A 22,537-nucleotide genomic window follows, 5' to 3' on the forward strand; every position below is an offset into this window, starting at 1 on the left:
TCAGCACCAACCATCAATGAGTTTGCAGTGATAAAGGTTGAAAAGTGAAATTGTAAGCATCTCCTACACAGAGTTTAAAAAAAATGTTTTTGTAACTTTGAAAACAACAGGGAAGAAATTGAAAACATAGGTCTTGTGGATCTCAGGGTCTTGGATGATAGCCATTTTATACAATACACACACATGGATTTTTTCGTTCATGAAAATGGCTTGCTTCATATTAGTTACGAAAGCAATTAATCAGTATTTAGCAGGTGTATCAGACATAAATTGAATAGCAAAGAAACAATCTCAATCTTCTGATTTACGAATGTAAAGTGACATTTCGGAAAATTGTATAAACTGTAAAGCAGCAAACTTTAAAATGACAAATCTGTCCAAAATTTACTAAATATTTAAAAAAAACATTCAGAATCAGTTTCTTAAAACTCCTACCTGTTTAATTCTACTTAAATCTTCTGTTGTTTTTCCAGAGAAGAAGGTCATTGAAGAAACCTTATTCTATATTATTTTTAAAAAAAGGAAAATAAAGTTCAGGGATCATTTGAGAAACTTTTCTTTAAATCTTACATAAGTCTGAAATGTTGTACTCTGTCCAGTGCCTTGGGATGTCCTCCCGACATGAAAGGCGCTGTACAAATATAATCTTCTTGTTGTTGCTGTCTCATGTGAGCTTAATTTGTCCCCAGTATCTTTCAGGTAAGTCAAGAATTGAGAAAAACATGAATGTCCTTCAGATCTATCTTATGATATTTTATTCCTGCAAACAAAGGAATGTATAAGACCAGTGGCATTTCCTAAGTATGATTGTTCTCTATCTAATTCTAACCCTCTTCAAAAAGTTAGCTTCATAAATGTATCTAATTCCTTTTTTAAATTGTCAACTATATCCAGCTCCATAGATTTCCCGTGAAAATTGCTTTCGACATTCAGACCCCTGTTCTGAGTAAAGTGACTAAATTTAAACTTTTTTAAAATTTTTCTGAGCTGGTGATTAAACCTTTATCGTCATCATATATCAGCCATATAAATGGAGTCCTTATCTATATGCATTAGGATCTGAAAAAATGTCATTAAAATCATCGTTTCCAGTGGAAACAGGTTCAGCTTTTGCAGTCGAATCCTCATCCTCTGGTGTCTAACCTCATTCTTGTATTGTTATAAAGACTTTGACTGGGGCATGTTGTACAAAATGATTCCGAACCAAATTAATTTTAAATTTATTGATTTCAGGTCAGTTAAACAATCCAGTACAGGAATTACGTATGGAATTATTCTACTGTGGAAGTTCGACTGTTGACCAAAAACAATATCAAGAACAATTTGCATATATATAGCACTCTTCACCCGGTAGTAACAGTAGTATTGCAGTTCTTTAAAGTTAATTAATAACTGTTTAAAAAGTTCTAACTGCGCTATAGTTCCAGAAACTGACTAAGTAACTCCAAAAAGCACCCAATATTACTTGTATAATCATTCTGTTGAAATGCATTGTTGTTAAATTTCTAGTTCTTACCCCCAAGTCTCTAGAGTTGTCCACATGAACAAACACATAACGAGCACAGATTCCTTTGACACAATTTATGGTTATGCTCTTGGTTTTATTTTTGTCTTCATCTCCTGACTCCCAGAAGGTTTCAGTGGATCCATCCGTCAAACTACCAATCATGGCTGGTCTACTTGATGTCTTAATATCTAAAATCCCAGTAAGGTCTTTCAAACAGGTTACAATACCTAGTTCCTGCTGTGGAGATAAAAACCCACAAAAAAATAAAAACATTGATCATGTAATATGATAAAATAAAAATTGTCAATGCATTCAACATTTTGCTTATGTAAGTTTGACATGATCCTTGTATCTCAAAGCAGGTTGTCCATTTAATCTACTGCCCTACCCCATGCCCATTCAAGCCCTTTTTTTCATATACCAATCTACTTTCCTCTTGAAATGCACCATGGACCTGCTTCTACCACTTTACTTGAATGCCAATTTCTTAAACGCAGTGGCCTATGGTTCACTTCCCCAAACAATAAAAATCATTACCACTCATTTTTACAATTTCTGTTTTTGAAACACAATAATGTTCTTGTCTAAAAGCAAAGATGTGTTCTACCTGGTTCAAGACTTCATAACCAGACTGCACGCTAATGTTGAAGCTTTCTTCACTGTCCCCATCATCAGACTTGGAAAGAATGTTATTAATGTGATGAAAAACATTGCTCTGATGAAGAAACTGATGATCAGACTGTTTAAATTTCAGACTCCAGCATCTAGATGTGAAAACAATACATATTAATAGATAACCATTTTTTTTAGGCATCTGCCATACTGGAGGGTGTGTGGGGGGAGGGGGGGGGGGACAAAGAGAAAATCCATCCAGTACAGTATTTGACAAACAGGAAGCCTGATGGTACATCTTCAGGTTGAAGCAGTTTTGTAATGCATTTAATTGTATCCAGTGCCTCTATACATAGTATTCTTTTCCAATACTGGGTTCTATATTGGTTTCATATTTCACTAATAGCACATGGAATCTGGAGTCCCAATGTATAAACCGAGTTTGATGTACACATAAATTAAAAAATTCTGCATGATTTGTGAACATATTTAATAAAACGGTAAACCACTTCCCATTTTGCTCTGTGCATGCTTGGATATGGGTGGAACAAAATAAGGGAGAGGAAGACAGAACAGAAGCACAAAAGATCAGAACATTTTATGCAGATAAAGTTGTGAGATGCTTCTGAATTAATCACTTATTCAGTACTTAATTCAGTACTTCCTCTTCCGTTTGCAAAATCAAATACAAGATAAAATGTTATATGAATCACACATCCTCCTTATGGATGGTATTTTATTTTTCCACAGATAATAACACAAACCGGTAACTTACCGTAATGCCATCTGCTGCAGTGAGCTGCCACTTGGGAGTGACATCATCAGGTCTGAGATAGTTTGCAGCAGGCGATGGAAAGTCTGAGGTAGAGGATGAGCTGCTTCTCCTGCAATCACAATATCCGACAAAGGGTGCTCACAGACTCCAGTGTCTTTTTCCTGGGTTAGATAAATAAAATAGTCAAAAACTTTCACATAGCAGCATGGTTTAAGATTATACTTGTATTGACCTTCACATCCTTGTTCAGACTAACAGGTTTAATGTACTGAGCTATTTCTACCTTGGCCCCAAACTAACTTCCAATCTCAGCCTTTTCAGCTTTGGAACACCAACAAAAAATATCCTTTCAAGAGGTTGGATGACCTCAAAATAAGACCAACTCCTACATAAATAACAAAAAGTATTATTCTTTCACCTTCAGGATGTGTGCTGAGGGACATAAAGTAATTACTGTCTGGCAGCCATAGCCACATTTTCTGTGCTGCCACAATAAATAATCTCAATTTGGTTGTTTCACTCTGGCAAGGCATGGATTACAATATGAGAACAGCATCACCACCATTACAGGAAAAAATGTGCCTGAAGGTTAAGGTTGAGACTTCACGAGCAGGACCACATGCACAACAAAAATTATTAAGTGTTACTGCTTAAATATTTCAGAAAGATTCTGCACAAACACAAAATAAAACCCCCCTACAATATACTAGAGTTCCTGATGCCACAAAAGTACTTCATGACATTATTAATGCAGCCATAGCATTTTGTGTGAGCTAACAGGTGAGTTCACAAGAGTAGTGTGCCATTTAACTTAATAATAATAATAATCCTTGCATTTGATATAGCGCTTTTCATGTCGGTAGGACGTCCCAAAGCGCTTCACACAACACACTGTAAAGTGAATTGACTGTATATTTGTGGGGGAACGCAGCAGCCAATTGCGTACAGCAATGTCCCACAAACAGTCATAGATTGAAAATGACCAATTTATTATTGTTTTTGGTTTTGGAGGGATTATTATTAGGCGTGTGGAGTAAGGAAACTTGCCCAAGGTTTCGCCCTCTGCCTGGAATTGAACTCAGGTCTCTCACTTGCAAAGCGAGTGCTCTAACCACTGAGCTACAGGACTCCACAAACTTAAGTTTCTCCAGCACAGTTATTACTACCAAAAAAATAATGTATTCACTTGGTAATTGAAATAAATGTTGGTACAACTGGATAACAGCCATTTGACTAGTTACCACTGTAAGATGGATCCGTGAAGGCTGTTTATTATCAACTTCTGGTATATTTTCTATAAGTACCATATTGGTGTATCATTTGAAATCTTCAAGATTGTTCCTCTACATGATTGCAAAATTCAATGCTTTTGAGAAATGTTACATATAATGATGGAGAGAATTTACTTAATTTCTTATTCTGCCCTGGGATTGGTTATCTTAGACTTTTGAAAATGATCGTTCAGGAAAACCTTGCACAGATCAGACATTCACACAGAGTAATGATTTATCTTATGACAAGCAAGATGTTGCATCAGACAACAGCAATTCACTAACCGGTTCTATATTTTCTTTGTTCACTTTGTTATCATCGATTTCTTCATCTTCAAATTCCATGGGAGCAGGAGTTAGTGATGCCACAAAATGCCAAAGAATATCATGGAGAGCAATTGTCTGAATGACGTTGCACAACAGCCAGTTGAAAGCCTGTTAAAATATAAAACACAAGTTTCAAAATGTTGAGTTTAGATATTTGACATTATTTTAATATGTAATAGGGTAGCTGGAAGTAAAACTACATTAAGTACAATCAATGCCTTGATTTCATACAGTAGCACTTCATTCTCCACTTGAAATTATCTCGTGGACTTTTTTGGTGCAGAGGAAGGTCCTCTCTAATATGGCAGGTAGAAGTTCCACTGTAAATATTCTATTTCAATATTATTAATAATCCTTGCATTTGATATAGCGCTTTTCACGTCTTCTAGATGTCTCAAAGCACTTCACAGAATATACTGTAATGTGAATTGATTGTATATTTGTGGGCAAAACGTGGCAGCCAATTGCGCACAGCAGTGTCCCACAAACAGTCGTGGATTGAAGTGACCAATTTATTATTGTTTTTTTTCTTTCAGGATTATTAGGCTCGTGGAGTAAGGAAAGTTGCCCAAGGTTTTGCCCTGCTGGGAATCAAACCCAGGTTTCTCACTTGCGAGGTGATTGTTCTCAACACTGAGCTGCAGGACTCCACTAGAACAATATTCCACTGGAATAATATTCCATTGTCATATGCACAAATTATATGAAGACATTTCTAAATGCTCAAAATTGTACACATTTGCTTACTAACCTCCATTGCATACACTCTGCAAGCAGATTTCCTTAAAGCATGTTTCATAGCCATTTCCAGTCCCTCCAAATCATGATGTTGTATAACAAATGCTAGTACAGGCCACTGGAAATTTCGCTCTCCCTTGGAGAGTGAACTGTGAGCTGAGATGAGACGAGAAAGCTCAGGCGATGGATGTCGAAGAAGAGAAGACCCCACTTCTGCTTTTTTTTAAAAAAAGACCATCAAAGTTGAAAGACTTGTATCAAATTGATTTGATCATATCATTCAGTCAATATTTAGAGCTAGAGCAAACTAATAATGAAATTAATATGTTGTCTAGACAGAAGAGCTGAAGAAATAGCATAGATCTTAATATTAATGGTATAGATCTTAATTAAGATGTACTTAATTTTCACACAATATGCTATTCTAACTTGGGAACATTGATAAATGTTTTTTCATGGACAAACACTTTTTCATAAAACCTTGTGCATTTTATTGAAATCTGAAATACTCCTTGATGAATAAATGTTCTTTTAAAAAAAATCTAAAATTTTTTGATTTTCGTGTGAAATATATGTTTTTTCAGTTAAAACAATTACTATTCAATTCCATTCAATTCCATTCAATTCCATTCAATTCAATTCAATTCCATTCAATTCAATTAAAAAAATTATTCTAGGTCATATACAGATTCTCATACACAACTAATCCAGTAAATTATCTGAAGGATACAGTTGAAACAATTGTCATGGTTTGGAGGATAGGAGTGCTGAACGACTGGGTTGTTAAAAGGTTCCGATTAGATTGGGTACATGATTCATAATTAGAGAAGTTCTCTAAATTTGCAGGACACATATTTTGTAAACAATTATAATCCTGATTCTAAACTGTTGAAATGGGACACAAGAGTATATTGATCATATTTGGGAAGGTTTGATGACTTTCAATACATGCAAAACTGCATTTGTCAAAAATAATTCTCACTACCACAGTGCTCCTTAGCACATGGTCATATTTTCTTTGTTTACAGTTCTATGAAATTGAAGGATCAAGGTTCCACTCCGCCTTTCAAAAACAGCTGACTGTGAATGAAAAACTGTAAGAACCTAAGGGAATCTTCCAGCATTTGGCAAAATACAAGCATGATACATACACACAATTTACCCAAATATATGCTTTTCAATTGATATACTTTAAGGTGTTACAATGGCTTTGGTGAAATCTAATACATTTTTGGAATCTAGGCTTAATAAAATATTTTGAATGAAAAAAAAGGTACCATTGTTAAAATAGCAGAAGAAACTTTCACCTGCATCACCACTGTTAACTCTCCGTCTTGGAATAGCTTTCACACGAGCAGGTGAGATTGAGTGCTGTTTGTCATATTCTGATGCTACTACAGAGTATGATCGCTGGAAGACACTTCGCTTTGTTGTATCACTTTCCATTATAGGGCTTGTTTCAAGACTGTAAAGAGAAGCATTAGATATGTCAGTAATAAATCTTCAAACAAAAGTTTACAAACTTTATCAAATTGTAAGAAGTAGTTTATTTTAACACTATGTTTTAACAGCATGCAATTCTACTATGGAAATACCTAGGCGGCATTGATTTCAGATTTGTTTCTGGTTCATCAAAGACATGGGGGCAAGCATCTGGAGTGACTGATATATATGGTGCTGGTACAGAGGTGGAGCGAAGGTATCTCATTTCATCTTGGAAGAGGTGATCATCATGATACCCGGCAAAATTCTCTGAATGCTGTCTGCTTAAGAAAAGTTAAACAATTATACCCTTTAAAGCTAAATTGCAATAATGCATAAAATAGTTTTACATGAAGATACAATGTCAACAATAAATGTTTTCAAGCTTGTCAAAAGCAGTGGACCTAGCTTAATAAAACTGCATTTCATTAAAGAACACTAGAAATCTACAGCACAGACATTTCATCATAATTGTCAGCCTATTGGCAAGAGTAATCCATTCAGTTTTATTTACCTGGGTTTTCTCATTAACCCTGAAAAATATTCAATTTAGATATCCATCTAGTTTTGTCCTAAAAAGCTAATATGGATTCTACCTCGATGACTGCACCCAGTATAGTGTGCACCATATTAATTAAAGTCAATGACCATGAAATATTAGTATCAAGTTTCAAGCTGTTTACGTATGAGATATTGCTGCTAATTCTTACTTGCTCTTTAATGGATAATCCTCTCCCTAGCCATATGTTTTCTTATAAAAAGATTACTACGTTAGTTTCTCAAATTGCTCAGTGGACAGTGCTTAGTGCAGTGACCAGGAAGGTCTCAAGGTTAAACTCTTCTAGCCTGTACTCCATCTCAGCCAGTGTAGAAGAAGATTGTGACAATAATGTTCCATAAAGTGTAAATTCATATCCTATTACTTCAAACTCCAAGGGGTAAGACACTTTCAACCAGTCAAAACGAAATCAGAATATAAATTACTAATGTAACGTTCTGTTTCATATTCATTCATTGTTGTGTAATGGGGAAGTAGTAACTAATGAGATCACAATATCATTCTGATTTGATACTGTGATCTTGCCAGAATTTTATTCTAAAGGAAACCTGATTATGTTTGAGTAATTTCTTTATACTTTACCTTGCCAAAGTCTGTAGATAAAGGCATGGATACTTATTGGACAGATCATTAGAGATGCCCTCTTTCACACTTGGAAGCTGTGAATGGAATGGCTTTGGGATTTGGTAAGAAAGCATATTTGGTTCTGCTGCACTACTCAGCGAGAGGAGGAACACAGCATTTGCTTTAATCACTTGATGAGCTTCCATGGAGGGCAAGGCTCGAGGAGTCTTAACCTGTACAGGTTTTTTCCTGGCTTGCTTAACCTGAAAATAAAAAGTACTACCATTTAGAATTTTATTTTTTATTATTAAACAATAAAACAGCCAGTTTATAAACTATTTAAAAAAAATAAGCCAGGTGAAATTCAAGCTGCATATATACAGTGCACCTATAGCATAAACACATGCGTTTATAGGTTCAAAAATATTTAAAAGATCTGCAACATTAAGATGCAACTCCTGTCAAATAACCCTATTTGTAAGCGCCATTCGAGAACCAAAGAATCAGAGAGTATGATTTAAATCACAAATTGTGCTGTCTAAAGTAGAACTTTGGAACATTTTCCACAAGGTGCCAGTTATCTAATTGCTTTCTATTAGCTTTTTTTTATATAAAGGGTGTGGAAAACATACCTTTTCTCGAGCTGCAGCTTGTTTTTCACGAAGGTATTTTTCTCTGCACCGGTCACACACCAAATACCACGTGCTTCCTCCAACTCCACCGTCCCCACAGTTTCCTGCCCATCCACCACAGAAATGACCAATGCTATTATAGCCCTGTCCCCCAGCATAACGGCCACAGCCTTCAGAATAGAAAAAGTAATATCCTTTTATTCAGCCACAAAAACATTATACTAAGCTTGTAAACAAACCTTTGAACGCATGCCATTTGCTCACATTTTTATTAAAAAACTTACATTTTTTGTAAACATAATAATCCTTGTATTTGTTATAGCTTCTATAACATTGAGAAGATTTCAAAGTGCTTGACTAAGTTTCTGTAAAATGCAAGAAATTCTCTTTTTTTTGTTTGGAGTAATGCCATGTACAGGCCTTTTACACCTGTACAGGTAGATGGGATCTCGGTCTAATATTTTATCACAATAATTGAATCTATGTCAATGCAGTGCTCCACCAGCAGTGCCCTAGTGTCAACCTCGACCATTTGGTCAGTTTATAGAAACATAAAAAATCCTTATGGAAATCTTAAACAAGATTAATTAAACATGATTCATACATTTACTACTTTTATGCTTCGGAAAATCTAATTGCAGCTTAATTATTATGAATTCAATATAAATATGGAAGCAGATACAGTAAACTCCTGATAAGAAACAGGCTTAACTAGTCACCATCACTTAGGTAGCTATGCTATCAATATCCCAGCTGCTTCCCATGCTAAATGTTAATAAGGGACTCAGTTTTACTGGTCACTCCACTTATCACATAACTTATCACAATCTAGAAATTTGTGTAAGTACTTACAATGTAAAGTTGAATGGATAAATAGTCCTATAAGACTTGTAATGCAGAAGCCTCTTGCCTTATCCTATGAATGGTGCAGGTGCTGAGTGGAGATTGGATGCAAATGCTCAGATCCATTGCAGAGACAGACCTCTGTCTATTGAAGATCTGTATCATAGCCCCCCGCCCTGCCTCCAATCCAGTTGCAGGATAGGATGGGCCATGGCACAGCTTTCCAATAGACCAGAGGCCTCTGCAATGCATCCCTGCCCTTAGCATACCCAGGTTGAAGTGATTAAGGGACAGGGAGGAGGAAAAGTGAAACAGGTAAGTTTACTGCTCCCAATTGTTACCCAGTGACCTGTTCTGGAAAGGTTTAGCATAGCTGTACTGTCTACTCACCCTTGTGCATTCTGACACTTATTGGCAAGACTGCAACAAAAGTTAGTTATTTACCTGGATGAACTTGTCGCATGTGATACGTGACTGGATATTGATGCGATTCCCCACACAGCTCACATATTGTGTCCTTCTCAGGTCCTCCCATTGCAAGTTGTGCCATTTCCCCAAAGAGATTTCCTCTTGGTCTTGCCTCTGCTTTATCTTTCTTCTTCTTTTCCTTCTTACTTTTTTTGCCATCTTTCTCATTTTCCTTTTTCTTTAAAATGGCACTGGAACCAGGGCTGGGAAAGATCATGTTCTGAGTTGCTGCTTTTATAGTGGCCATTGAAATGTCCTCCCAAAAAGCCACAAGATGCTGTAAAGTAAGAGGCAAAGGAGATCGAACCTTCGTAGAATGATGGCTAGAAGGTTCATAAGTCGTTGAATCTCCTTTTCCATCTTCATTTTTCTCAGGCAATGGGGGCTCTTTCAGCATTGAGAGAACTTTGTTTTTATTAATACTTCCCATTTTGGATATGTCTGGACCATGAGGAGAAATATTGAACATATTTAAAGCAGATGATATTTCCAATGAATGCCTGTTCTTTAGCTTGGTTTCTCTTTCATCTATACCTTGTTGACTATGGAGGTTATTTCTCACTGGGGCGTGTTCCTTAGTGAGTTCAGGATTGAATTTCAAGAAAGACGAGCAGGCCATGGCATCGTGGACAATTCCTTCATGCCAAAGAAATGCGGCAAATACTGCACGAGCACATTCTGCTACAGAAGGCGACATTGCTTGTTTTGCTGGCTCAGTAGATTTGCTGTTTTCTCCCTTGAAAATAGGTCCAATTTTTTCCTTTTTAGGTCTGGTATGTCTGGCAGTGTTCTTACGACTGACCTTAGGAGAAGACCTTGTTTCTTGCTCCTCTTTGGGTGGGGCTTTTCCAATGCTGAAGTGGACCTTTGGAGAAGAGTCCTCACTGCTTCTCACATCAGCCATTTCATCAGTGACCGAATCTGAATTGCTGTTTGTTGTTAGAGTACTGGATGTGCAAATAGCTACAATTTCATCGTGAAGATTCTCTTGTACCACATGGGGAGATGGTGCTCTGTTTTCTGGGCTTACAGCAGGTTTTGCTTCTTTAGACATTACTTTGGGTTTTGGAGAAGTTGATCTTCCTCGTATAGGCTCTGTCAGGGTAAGTTTTTTCTTACGCAGCGTATCAGGATCCAGAGTATATGAATCCGATTTTGATCTTTCCCGTGGAGGATCCAATCTCACCTTTGAGGACGTATTGGCTTTTGGAGTTAAGTTTCTTTCAAGTGGAGAACTTGACCGTTGAGAATTAGGACTCGATGGGCTGCCTTTTCCAGATGACAATGACTTTTGCTTTGATCCTGACCGTGTTACTGGTGCTGGTGACTCTGCTCTAAGTCCAGAGGTGGTTTTCCCATCTGATTTTAGGGACTGTAGCGTGTTGTGGTTTGGTGAAAGTGATCGGCTGTGAGAATCTGATCTCAATTTGGCAGCATCCGATTTAAGCAAAAGGGATTCACTTGCGGATAGACTTTCTCCGTTTTTCGTCTTTGTTTGTTCTGTAGCAGCTTTGCTCACCCGGCTGTCATTTTTTGGCGATCGGTTTTCAGTTTTGTGTTTGTATAAAAGATCAAAGTTTCGAGATGGTGAGGAAGGTCTTGCAGACATTACCACGTTCCCTCGGTCACCTGAAAATCACAAGCAGTTTTGAGAAGCAATCATTTAGGTTTCTATAATTAATCACAACATGTCTAGTTGCAAAGAATTACAAAATTCATGTAACACCACTTTCTATCTACACGCATTATTTTAATTTTCCATTCCTGTAGGCAAAACGCGTGGTAAGAAAGGATATTTAAAAAAAACTTTTCCATAGATAATAGGTTTTTATTTTACAGGAAGAAATTCTTACAATTTTGTAAAGTCCCTACTTCTGGGCATGGAAACTAAAATAGTATCAACAGCAAGACATTCTGAAACATTAGATCTTTTAAGATGAGAAACGGCAAAACTTCTATAGACTCTTTTGTCTGCAACAGAATTTTCATTTTGGTTGACTACTTTTCTCTCTACTTTGTCTTGATTTCCTGATATCATGCACCATTCTTAACCCGAGTGAGATGATAATCTCACTTGTATATATTTTATTTAAATGTTTAGGTCTGATTCTTTGTGCTCACTGCAACTTTTGGTTTGAGACTTCCACTTGACAAAATTGGCAGTTGGCACACATTGCGAATCCTAAATTGGCAAGATGCAAAGAAAGACCATACAGTTATTAATATGCACTATTGTCTCAGGCTATAACATTTTTGAATAAATTCCTAGGATAATCAACTAAAAAAAATTCCAAAGAAATAGGTTTATCAACATTTGAATATATGGATGGTACAGCCTGGCGTATTATGAATGTTAGGAAGAAACAGAGTATCATAGAAACTTGAATTCAAGGCAGGCAACATAATTAGATAAATAATGAAGATGTGTGCAGGAAATGGACACTGATCGTTTTTGATAATTAACCAGTGTGTATGTATAAACAACTTGTATATATTGTATGAACCTGTATATATTTTGTTTAAATATTTAAGTCTGATTGTCCTCACTGAAACTTTTGGTTTGAGACTTCCACTTGACAAAATTAACAGTTGGCACATATTGTGAATCCTAAATTGGCAAGATACAAAAAAAAGATTATGCAACAAAACAGCCGGCCGTTCCTATCGTTGTTTTGCTCAACAACCATTTTTCAGACTTTGCTGACTTGTGATAACTAACTGTCTTTGAGAATATAGCAAGTCAACATTTAGAATTAATGTCATGAATCTAAAATTGTGAATATTGCAAATTAGACCATTTTTCTGATCAGGCTATAATGGGAGTTATTTTTAACAGATCATATCAAAGGAACTAAATGTATTACAGAGAAATGCAATTCAGCATTTGGGCTTCTGGAAGGATTCCAATAAGAGATTTTATAGTCTTTAACACAAATGCAATGAGCATGCTGATCTACGTACATAGCCACAAGATTATAATTTTTGCCTCTAAACGTACCAAGATTGGGGAGTAAATCTGCGATTAAATAAAATGGTTCACTTAAAATGAGAAAGTGTGTGGAGGGATAAAAGGAATTGGAGGAGCTTTTCTTTGTAAAATACGTTTCTAATCTAAATCCAGTTATAAAAAACGTTAAATAATACATTCCTAGTTTGTAAATATTAATGAAAATATTTTGATTTCCCTTTCTCTGCAGATCTTTGATATTCACATCTATATTCTGCAGGGAGATGATAAACTGATACAAAGTAAAACAAATCAGCATACTTTATGGCTATAAACGGCAAGAAATCAATTTGTTTTTAATCTTTGAACTTTAAGTAGCACAGAATTGTGGATATTTTAAAATTGCGGTCTTAATTTGGAAGTTTTTCATGAAAAAAAGAAAATTGGCTTCCAAATTGAGACTACATTTAAGAATGTTCCACAGTTCAGTACAACCGTAGATTTTAAGACAAGATGTACACTACAAAACTTGGGTGAAATTTTCTAATAGTACTCGCCTACATTATCGATAGGTAAGGTGCTCAATTTACACCGGATGTATCCTACATGTATATTCCCTAGAAGTAACTGTTTATATTCTAACATTACAAAATTTAAGGCAACACTGCTGGGAACATCAACCCAGCATTTAGCACTGAGATTTTTCCTAGAGAAGTTCCACAGTTTAAAGGAAAAGTGAACAAATTGACTATTGTAAGAAACAGCAGCAGTAATAATCTAGTAAGAATACATTCAGAATATTCTGGGTTTTTTTAAAGACAAAGACAAGCAAACTGGGAACTTTGATTAGTCTGATTTGGAAAATTTGCTCAGCTTTTAAATCATCTTAAAAGGCTATTTGTGTGCAAAAATTCATAGAAACAATGTTCTTGTTTTAGTATCAAAATTGGGGTTGAAAACGTGAAATCTGCAAACTGGAAGTATTTGTGCTGACTTCCACCTAGCTACTACAGCCAGTTTTTTCCTTTAAAGCAGTTTCTAGATGGAGAACAAACAGTGTGTCTGACAAAAGTTTGTAAAGCAAAACGCTGGCCACAAAATGGCCATTTCAGGCTTTCAAAATCAGATTTTTTCCTGGATTTATCAAATTTCATCGTAATCCTGTAATTTCATTCACAAAACACCTTTTGTTAAGTGGTTTCTAGTTTCCAAATATGTTTCCAATCCCATTATGTATTTGCTGTTAATTTTTTAAGTAACTGCAATAATGGTATCCACACACTTGGTATACAATATTTGTAAATACAACAGAAAGTCTAATCTCCTGAACTGGGATTATATTCACCACTCATCCATCATACGTGTTGACAAGAAAAGTCAGCAATACTGAAACGATTTTCAAAAGAGAAACATGCAACGTTGTTGATAAACATGGGAACAAACTACAGCATCTTAATTTAAAGAGAATACTTCTTAATCTAATATCTTCCATACCTTTTTAATTCTATACATAGTTGATTTTTAAAATATAAAACAAACTGAAACATAGCATTAAAAATCATCCAGTAATCATTCTATAAAGCCTTATACGGCCTATGTAGGGTTATTAAACAATATAAAAATGAGTAAAAGAAAGTTGAACATAGATCTTATAAGCAAAAGCTGCACTGTTATCCTCTGCAGGAGTTCAATAATCAAAGAACCCATTTCTTAATAGCTACAGACATACCCACCCTTTGACTTCTGAGATTTAGAGAGACCTGGTCCTGCTGGACCGCTACTTTTGTATGAACGGTCACGTGAAGTAAGCCTGCGGGATGAAGTGTCTACAGAGGAAAACAGTGGTAGATAAGCAGCAAAGTACAGCAGCAAGAATAAGCAAAGAAGCCGTTTAGAGATGTATTGAGAGAAAAGAACAGATTTAGTCAAATGAATGGTACCAAAATTCCTTCAGGTTTAATTGCCTTAGTTTGTGTGATTAATTAGTTTGTCATGACATGTCCTCAATGCTGATGGAATGGAATCAGAAGAGGCAATTGTTTTTGTCATTGCATATACAATAGAACCTTTGAAAGCAGCACACTGCACTACAATCCACGCAAGTTACCAGTACTGTATGAAATAAATACAATACTGTAATATTTGCATAAAGGGATACAAATCTTTTTTTTAAAACCAATATTGTACCTATGGTTGAGAGTATTCATGAAAACAGCAACAGCAAAGCCACAGAATGGAACGATAGGCAGGCGAGACAGACAAACTTACTCGGAAGCTGTGGTTGAGACTGCGGCAAGGAAAGGAACTGTCCAAACACAAATGGGCTGTGAATAAGGGAAGAGGAAGGCTTTGCAGCTTGACCAAAGACGCTAGAAGCTGGGAGGAAAGGCTGTGACTGAATGGTATTCAGCATGGCACTCAGCTGGTCACCTGCAGCAGGTAAAATTACATAAGACTAGGTTTGGTTCCTTACTTTCTCAATTGAGACCCTCCAATGATACAACATTTACATGAAAGTCTGAGGAACATGGTATAATTTTATTAATGTTTTCATGTCACCAGTAATGCAGCAAATTCAACCATATGTAGTGAATCAAGACATGTCAATCCATTAATCCACTTTCTTCTGATATTTTGTGTAATCGTGTCACACTGGGTCACATGTCTAATTTATTGTGCTAAAATTATAAACTTTAGTATTCTGCAAAGTGACTTCATTTGTACTCTTCCAGAAACAAGTTATTTTTTCTCTACATCAATTTCCCAAAACAACATGCACTTTCCTTCTGCGATTTCTTTCATGGGTTAGACTTAGAGCATGACAATATTAGCAAAACAGACAAAAGTTGAAGTCCATGCTTTAAATAAATGAGCGGCTGAAAGGTGCTTTAAAGGTACGCTAAAAATAATGCATTTTGCTGAGAATTGAATCAGAAAACCACAGGTTCCTAGTAGCACACTTAGCAAGAAAATAAGGAAATGTCACACGACAATTTGATAATTTATAAATAATGCAATTCGGCAATTATACATTTTAGTTGCAGTAAATGGCTAAATGTAATTTTCGTTACAGACATTACATTTTTGAACCTGATTTATAAAAGTGAAAGTTTTGCTCGTCTTTAGTTGGGTTATTAATCCTGTAGATTACCCCAATGTTTTGAGGTCTGTGAGGTCTTTTTGAGCAATTATTTGTCAGAAACATCTCCAAAATAATTTGTAAATCGTGATTGGGAATTATTTGTAGAAAGATTTACACTTTGACATCACCCGAATACTGATTTCACGTTAAACAGGTAACAATTTAAAAGGTTTGACAAAATTCCCCCAATTCTATATTTATGAAATTTAAACCTGTTTGGTTTCACTAACTTTTCAGAAATGTCACAATTTGTTTTTCAAATTCCTTTTCAAATTTACAATTTAAGTTAAAAACAATCAGATGCAGGATTCTAAGTCATTACATGCCTACCTTTTATTGGTATAATAATATAATAAACGTTGCATTTGATAAAGGATTTACTGTAATGTGAACTGTAATGTGTATTTTGTAGAACGCAGCAGCAAATTTTCTAGTAATGAGCCATAAACAGCCACGAGGTGAATTGCCTATTTTATTCGGGAGATTATCAGCTAAATCAGTGGGAGAAATTTCCTTCTCTTTTCAAGTAGTACCTTTTCAAGTAACATCCAGAATTACTTTTTGTTTCAAAAAGTAATCTTTTTGATTCTTAGAAATCTTAGTAATCTTAGAAAAAAACCACTGTTCTTAAAATTATATTTCAGCTGTTGTAAGAAATCCTCTCTTTTAGAGTAGTTCTGAGATCTGCCTCTTTACCGACTGGACAGTCCATTTATGTTCCAGGGCTGGGAACACCTTGGAGAAGATCCATTTAATTCTGATCTGACTGGAAACAAGAGCGGAAGCTACTAATAACCCAAGTAAAACTATGATACCAGCAACACACCAACTTTTATTTATAATAGGCTCAACAAAGAACTCTCTCCCTGGACATTGCTTTAAGACTGTCCAATCCACCGTTAACCAGTTATAGAAATAATTGACATTGCTAAGATTAGGAAATGAATCATGGTTAAAATTCAAAAGATTAAGTTGTGGGGTGTTACAATTGTCTTGCAAGTAAAAAAACTACCTTTTCAAACATAGAAAATGGTAATGATCTTTACATTTGATATAGCACCTTTCACATGGGGTGGGGGTGGGGGGGGGGGGTGATGTCCCAAAGCACTTACTGCAAAATGGAAGTCACTGTGTGTTTGTAGTCAAATGCAAAAGTCATTTTTGTGCACAGCAATGTCCCACAAACAGCACAGCAATGTCCCACAAACTAATTGTTAGAATTGAAAACAGACGTATTGCCTACAAATAGCCATTACATTTCCTAGTAAAATCTGTGAACCACTTTGAGATGTCTCGATGTTGCAATAAGACACTTTATCAAATGCAATGATTGCTATTTACATCAAAATCCTCAAGTACAGCATGGAAAAAAAAATTCCCTTCCTTTTATGAATCAAATAAGAAGCAAAAGTAACAGTGTCCTGGTCTAATAAAAAATTTTGTGGAGTAGTAAGCAGAAGGTTTGCAACTCAAAGGCTAAAATTCTTTGATATATGTACACCCTACTTTGGAGAAGTTCTCTTGAATCTCAGCTAACCCCATGAAACGTAGCGCTTAAACTTTTCTCACGGTATCCTTTAATTTTGCTAGGATCCATTGCTTTGTTAAGTGTTAGATGCAGTCTCTGCCTAGTATCACAGCCAGTATAACAAGACTACTGAACAAATGAGTAGGCAATACCAGTAAAGGAGAGATAACATCAAGAACATGGGTATCAGTCCTGCCTGATCCTCTGTGTGCTTCTAGTGGCCCCATCTAGTGTCCCTATCAGGAGTCATACATGGAACTGTTTTGAGGCTAAATTTTGTAGGCTACATTGGGATATTTAGAAACTCTCAAGCATTACTTTCACCTGCTACTTAAAGACATGCTTCCACAGTGTAATCGGTTTTGTTAGCCAGATATCTGATAAAAGCAGAAACTATCAACACGCTTAAGTGTTTTCCATTTACACATGGAAATTTCCCTGGAATAGAATGTGCACTCTCTCCAGGGACAGGTGCACAAATACTTAAGTATCCAGCCAGTATCAGGTACAGGTTGACAAGAGTCAAGGCTCAGGGAACCCAGAATTGCATTGGGATATTGCTGGAATTTAACCAGCTAACAATGTATATCTCACCATTAAGAGCATTGCCTGGCAAGCTTGTTGCTGCTTATCCAGCTATCACTATCCTACTCTTCCACTGTCTAAGGGATGCCCAACGGATTTGCCTGTCGGTCAACTAGAAAACCTGACTCTTTGAGCAAAATCAATTTCAAGAAAAAATCCCAATTTGCCATGTGATTAAAGTTTATGTAGGAATTGGAGTCTATGAACTTACGATATATGAAAGACTGAGTGATGTTCTAATTTCTTCTAAGGGTTTTAATTATACAAGCTGCTTATACCACAGAAAGCCAATGATTCAACCTGAATCTTTTGACCAATGCAAAACCAACAGCTACCGATTATCAACAATTGACAAGATAATGCAAAAATAAAGGCACCCGAACACTATGACTTGTTCACTATTCAAATTCTGTTTGATTGATGATTGAAATTAAACTAGTTAAAAAAAGTTAGCAAGATGCTGACAGCAGAACAGTCATGGAGAATAAAGAGGTGCACCATCACATTAAGATCAAAGACTCACCTGATCATAATAATCCTTGCATTTCATACAGTGCATTTCATGTCAGGGCATCTCAAAGTCTTTCACAGGGTTCACTGTAATGTGTTAGTCATTCTATATCTATATTTTGCTAGAAATAATTTATCATGATTATTCACTTTGAATCTCCTCTTTGGGAAGCAATCTTTTATTTGGCAGCTCAAAACAACACGTGCATTGACACGTTAGATGACTTGCTATGGGTAATCCTCCACATACACAATGACACAACTGCCTCTCAGTCATTCCTTTCTGTGTATATCATCTGACATGAGTTTGGTTGTTTTGCTTGCAGTCTCTTTCAAAACCATTGCTGCACATGATCAAAATGATACCTTTGTTGCTGAAGGGAATGGACAAATATCTGAACAATTAAAAGTACAGCTTTCCATGGCTTTTTCCTGCCAACTGTTAAATAACAGTTCATTGATTTGCATGTGAAGACTAAACAAGTGGAGAAGAAATTTACTTTCCATCTCAATTTGCTTCCTCCACACATGACAAGTCTTATAAAATACACCCTGTAAAGAGAGATCCAATAAACTGCAGTTCACTGTTTGTAGCGCTGCAAATACTGTACGGACTAATTTTAAGATTAGAGCAAAACATGTAGACCTGTTTTAAAACATTTTTTAGATTCCTAGGAATTAAAAAGTTAAATAATTTTGCATATTTTTGTTTGGAAATACTAAATAACCAAATTCAGTTAAGGTGCAATGAACCTATTTTCCAACCCATTAGTGGAAGCTACCCTCTATTATTTTGCCCTCTTTGCTACTGGTTCCTCATCCCTCAGCAGATCTTCAACGTTATATTTAAATCCCTCCACAGCCTTACCCATTCCTACCACAATAACTTCTTGCAACCCAATCGTCCAGCTGTTTCTGTACAGGGTAAAGTTAGTATCCATAACATGTACGTTTCCATGCCTCTGATGAACTTGTCAAACAAATGAAGAACCGCACGTGAAGCTAAAGAATCTGAAGTTGGTGTATATGTTCTACAGAAATAATTTATAGTAAAATCTAGCGGCAATAACTGATTTTGGCCATATCCTTCCAATGCTCACCTTGCCGAGCATATAAGGAGGGAAGAGAGTGAGGCAGCCGTTAACAGAATATCTGGTACAAGCTCCACAAAGCCATTCACTTTGGCAATAAATATATTCAAGGACAAGGTAGAGTAGTTCCACACACATCCCAGTAGCTAGCTTTAGAACAGATTCGCTAATGCCTGTTCGCAGATCAACCATTTTACCTATTGCTCTAGCATTGTCCGCAACGTGGAAACAACTAAGGAAGGAGGGAGAATGTGAGTTTCACCCGCAAAATGATTATCAAAGGCATAAAGGTTGATGAAATGAGGACTCAGAAACAATTTTTCATAGTAGGTCCAATCAAACCTTTTTATATTCAATCAATCTTGACAAAATGCATCTTAACTAGCCTGCATAAGACGGTTACACACGGTGACCAAAAAGACATGATACCATTACAATGTCTAATAAGTCTTAAAGAAATGATTTTTTTTTAAATAGGTAGCTGAAAAATAAGACTTTTGGTCACCCTGTACTTAAAATCCTTTCCAGCAAGAATTAAACACAGCTGAATACCAATTTGTTTTCCCATTCAATGTGAAATTTAAAAATGAATAGGAGTCTTAACCTTTTCTAAAATGTGCCACTCTTGTGGAAGTAACATTTTGAATATGGCAAAAGTACGCATTAAAGACTAAGACAGTTGAGTAACATTTAACAAAAGGGATGAGCTTAGGAATTCCTAAGTGTTACACTTGGAGGAATTCAATACAACAAAGATGAACTGAATTTCATTTGAATTAAGAAAATGAGAATGGTAAATAAGATTTTTTGTTTGGATCATGAGCAAGTTTACGAATAGTTTATACTGACAAACATCATATATTTAAAACATTTAACTAAAAATTATTATAAATGCTCATAACTTGCTCGAAAAAATGAAACTTTTAACTTGAACGTTTCTGAATAAACAGAATATCTTGATAAATAACTTTCATAGTGATCAGAAAAGATCTTCTGCAGCAACACAGCAAACTGATGAAAATGGCTCAGGTTCAAGTCAGAAAATACAAATTGGGAAAACAAGAAGATTGGTCTCTTAAGCTTTGGACTAATAGATGGAGCAGCAGTAAGAGTATATCAAAATATGTCATTCTGAAACTGAAACAAGGCCACATGGACACACATGGACACACCTAATTTGCCACCGACAAGGGTTATGAACATACAGTATTTGCTTTTGAACAATTTTATCATGTTGCCAGGCAAAATGCAGCCTTTAGCAGCTCTATTATAGTGAAAAAGCAATGTACAAGTGTATGTATAAAACAAATGCATATAACCCTTACTTACCAGGTTCTGCAAAGGGCTCCGAATGGAGGTCTGCAATGACTTCATCTTTAAAAGAGAACATTGAAATATGTTTAGCCCAACACTGCTAATTCATGGCTAAGCTTCCAATATAGTTTTGCAAGACTTCATGTGTCTGATGAACAAGTGGAAGCAAATGGAATTGTGGATAGGGCATGAAGCATGATTTAATGTGCTCATGCATGAGGCTGCATTTTACAGTTAATATCTACTTCCAAAATGGGACAGTAACAAATTTTATACCTGAGAATGATGAAATGCTCCTTTACAGTACTAAATACGGAGCCAAGAAAATATGGAACCCTTGTTCCTTAAATTATCGCAATCGAGATATGCAAAAATCAATGCAACAATGAATTTTACCTTTAAAAATTTAGCTTTTTTATACACAGTTGATATAGTAGATAAAGATACTTAAAAGCATAATGGTCAAAAAGACAACACAATGTGTTGGTGGACTAGAGAGAGATAACACGTGTAAGAAATCAGAAGTGAAAACACTGCAAGGCCACTGCAGTGGATCTTTACTTCACCTGAGTTTAGCATTTCCTAAACAGCAGAAAAAGTGAAAACAACCAGATGGCCTGGCCAGGTTATAAGCGAACCCATGGTAAGAATAGCACATTATACAAAGGATGCCTTGTACTAATTTACAAAGAAACTATATAAACCAGGGTGAAACTGCTTCAGCTTGTAAAGAATAGCAAAAATCATCAATGCAGCAACCAAATTCATAGCAATAACAAAACACTTAAAAATAGTATTTACCTTTGGTATTTGCAAGGCTATAGTCAAAACCTTGTGGGTTGTTACAACTCGAACTCCTGCTGAATGCCTGAGCTGAAAATGGGCTTGGAGGCGGTGTCTGAGGTGCTTGATCCAGCAGTGCTTGTTCTATTAAAGAAATGTACTTTTAAGATCTCTGGTTGAGAATTGTAAATGAAATAGCTTAATCCTTATGTTTAAAAAGCATATCTACTTCAGAACTCAAAATCTGAGTATGAGTACAGAGGTCTTATTTCCTACTTTCTACTTATTTAACTTCCATAAAAATATTTGGCAGTGATTAAAACATGCTGGGTTAGAAAGCTTTTTGCTATATGGGACATCTATTCGTATCCAGGATTTGTTTAGGAAAAGGATTTATCCAAATCTCCTTCACAATGATCTTTTTCATTATTTCAGTGATTAAACCAGAAAGAAGAAATACTTGCTATTCTTTCTGGACTTGCCTGTGATAGGACACTCAACTTTGAAAAGTCTCGGTTTTAATAGTTCTTGAATTTTTTAAAACATTTTTTTAGTTTCCTTGAAATTTCTTTGCAGAATTTTACATGATGCAATGGATATAGATTTTGAAGCTCGAGGCATGGAGTTCACAAAGGGAAATGACATGCTGCATGGGTGAAATACTATGGATTAGACATGTCTAGTAATGTTCAGTTAACATTATTGAATTTATCCTTGCATTTAATATAGACCCTTATCATGTTGACGAGCCGTCTCAAAAGCGCTTCACAGAATATGTTGTAAATTGGATTGACTATATTTTGTGGGCAAAACGTGGCAGCCAATTGCACACAGCAGTGTCCCAAAAAAACTTTTTTTT

General features: G+C 35.8%; 1 protein-coding gene across 10 annotated transcripts in view; it reads right to left on the reverse strand.

Moving 5' to 3' along the window:
* Positions 1–22,537, reverse strand: part of mycbp2 (MYC binding protein 2) — a 121,334-nt gene that overhangs the window by 13,387 nt on the left and 85,410 nt on the right. For 4 of the 10 annotated variants that reach the window (XM_042334238.1, XM_042334237.1, XM_042334236.1 and 1 more), the window contains 13 exons: positions 21,697–21,822; positions 20,911–20,955; positions 9,755–11,407; positions 8,468–8,637; positions 7,854–8,098; positions 6,826–6,996; positions 6,508–6,695; positions 5,244–5,446; positions 4,451–4,600; positions 2,895–3,055; positions 2,115–2,271; positions 1,517–1,744; positions 436–501 (listed from right to left, as the gene is read on the reverse strand). In XM_042334238.1, the coding sequence (XP_042190172.1) occupies positions 436–501; positions 1,517–1,744; positions 2,115–2,271; positions 2,895–3,055; positions 4,451–4,600; positions 5,244–5,446; positions 6,508–6,695; positions 6,826–6,996; positions 7,854–8,098; positions 8,468–8,637; positions 9,755–11,407; positions 20,911–20,955; positions 21,697–21,822 (3,563 nt within the window). Of the gene's footprint in view, positions 1–435; positions 502–1,516; positions 1,745–2,114; positions 2,272–2,894; positions 3,056–4,450; positions 4,601–5,243; positions 5,447–6,507; positions 6,696–6,825; positions 6,997–7,853; positions 8,099–8,467; positions 8,638–9,754; positions 11,408–14,458; positions 14,552–14,993; positions 15,156–20,910; positions 20,956–21,696; positions 21,823–22,537 lie in introns of all 10 variants that reach the window. The other 6 variants (XM_042334239.1, XM_042334235.1, XM_042334231.1 and 3 more) reach the window with 6 other exon arrangements.

The sequence above is a fragment of the Callorhinchus milii genome, unplaced genomic scaffold, assembly GCF_018977255.1.
Source record: "Callorhinchus milii isolate IMCB2004 unplaced genomic scaffold, IMCB_Cmil_1.0 Scaffold4, whole genome shotgun sequence".
Taxonomy (NCBI): domain Eukaryota; kingdom Metazoa; phylum Chordata; class Chondrichthyes; order Chimaeriformes; family Callorhinchidae; genus Callorhinchus; species Callorhinchus milii.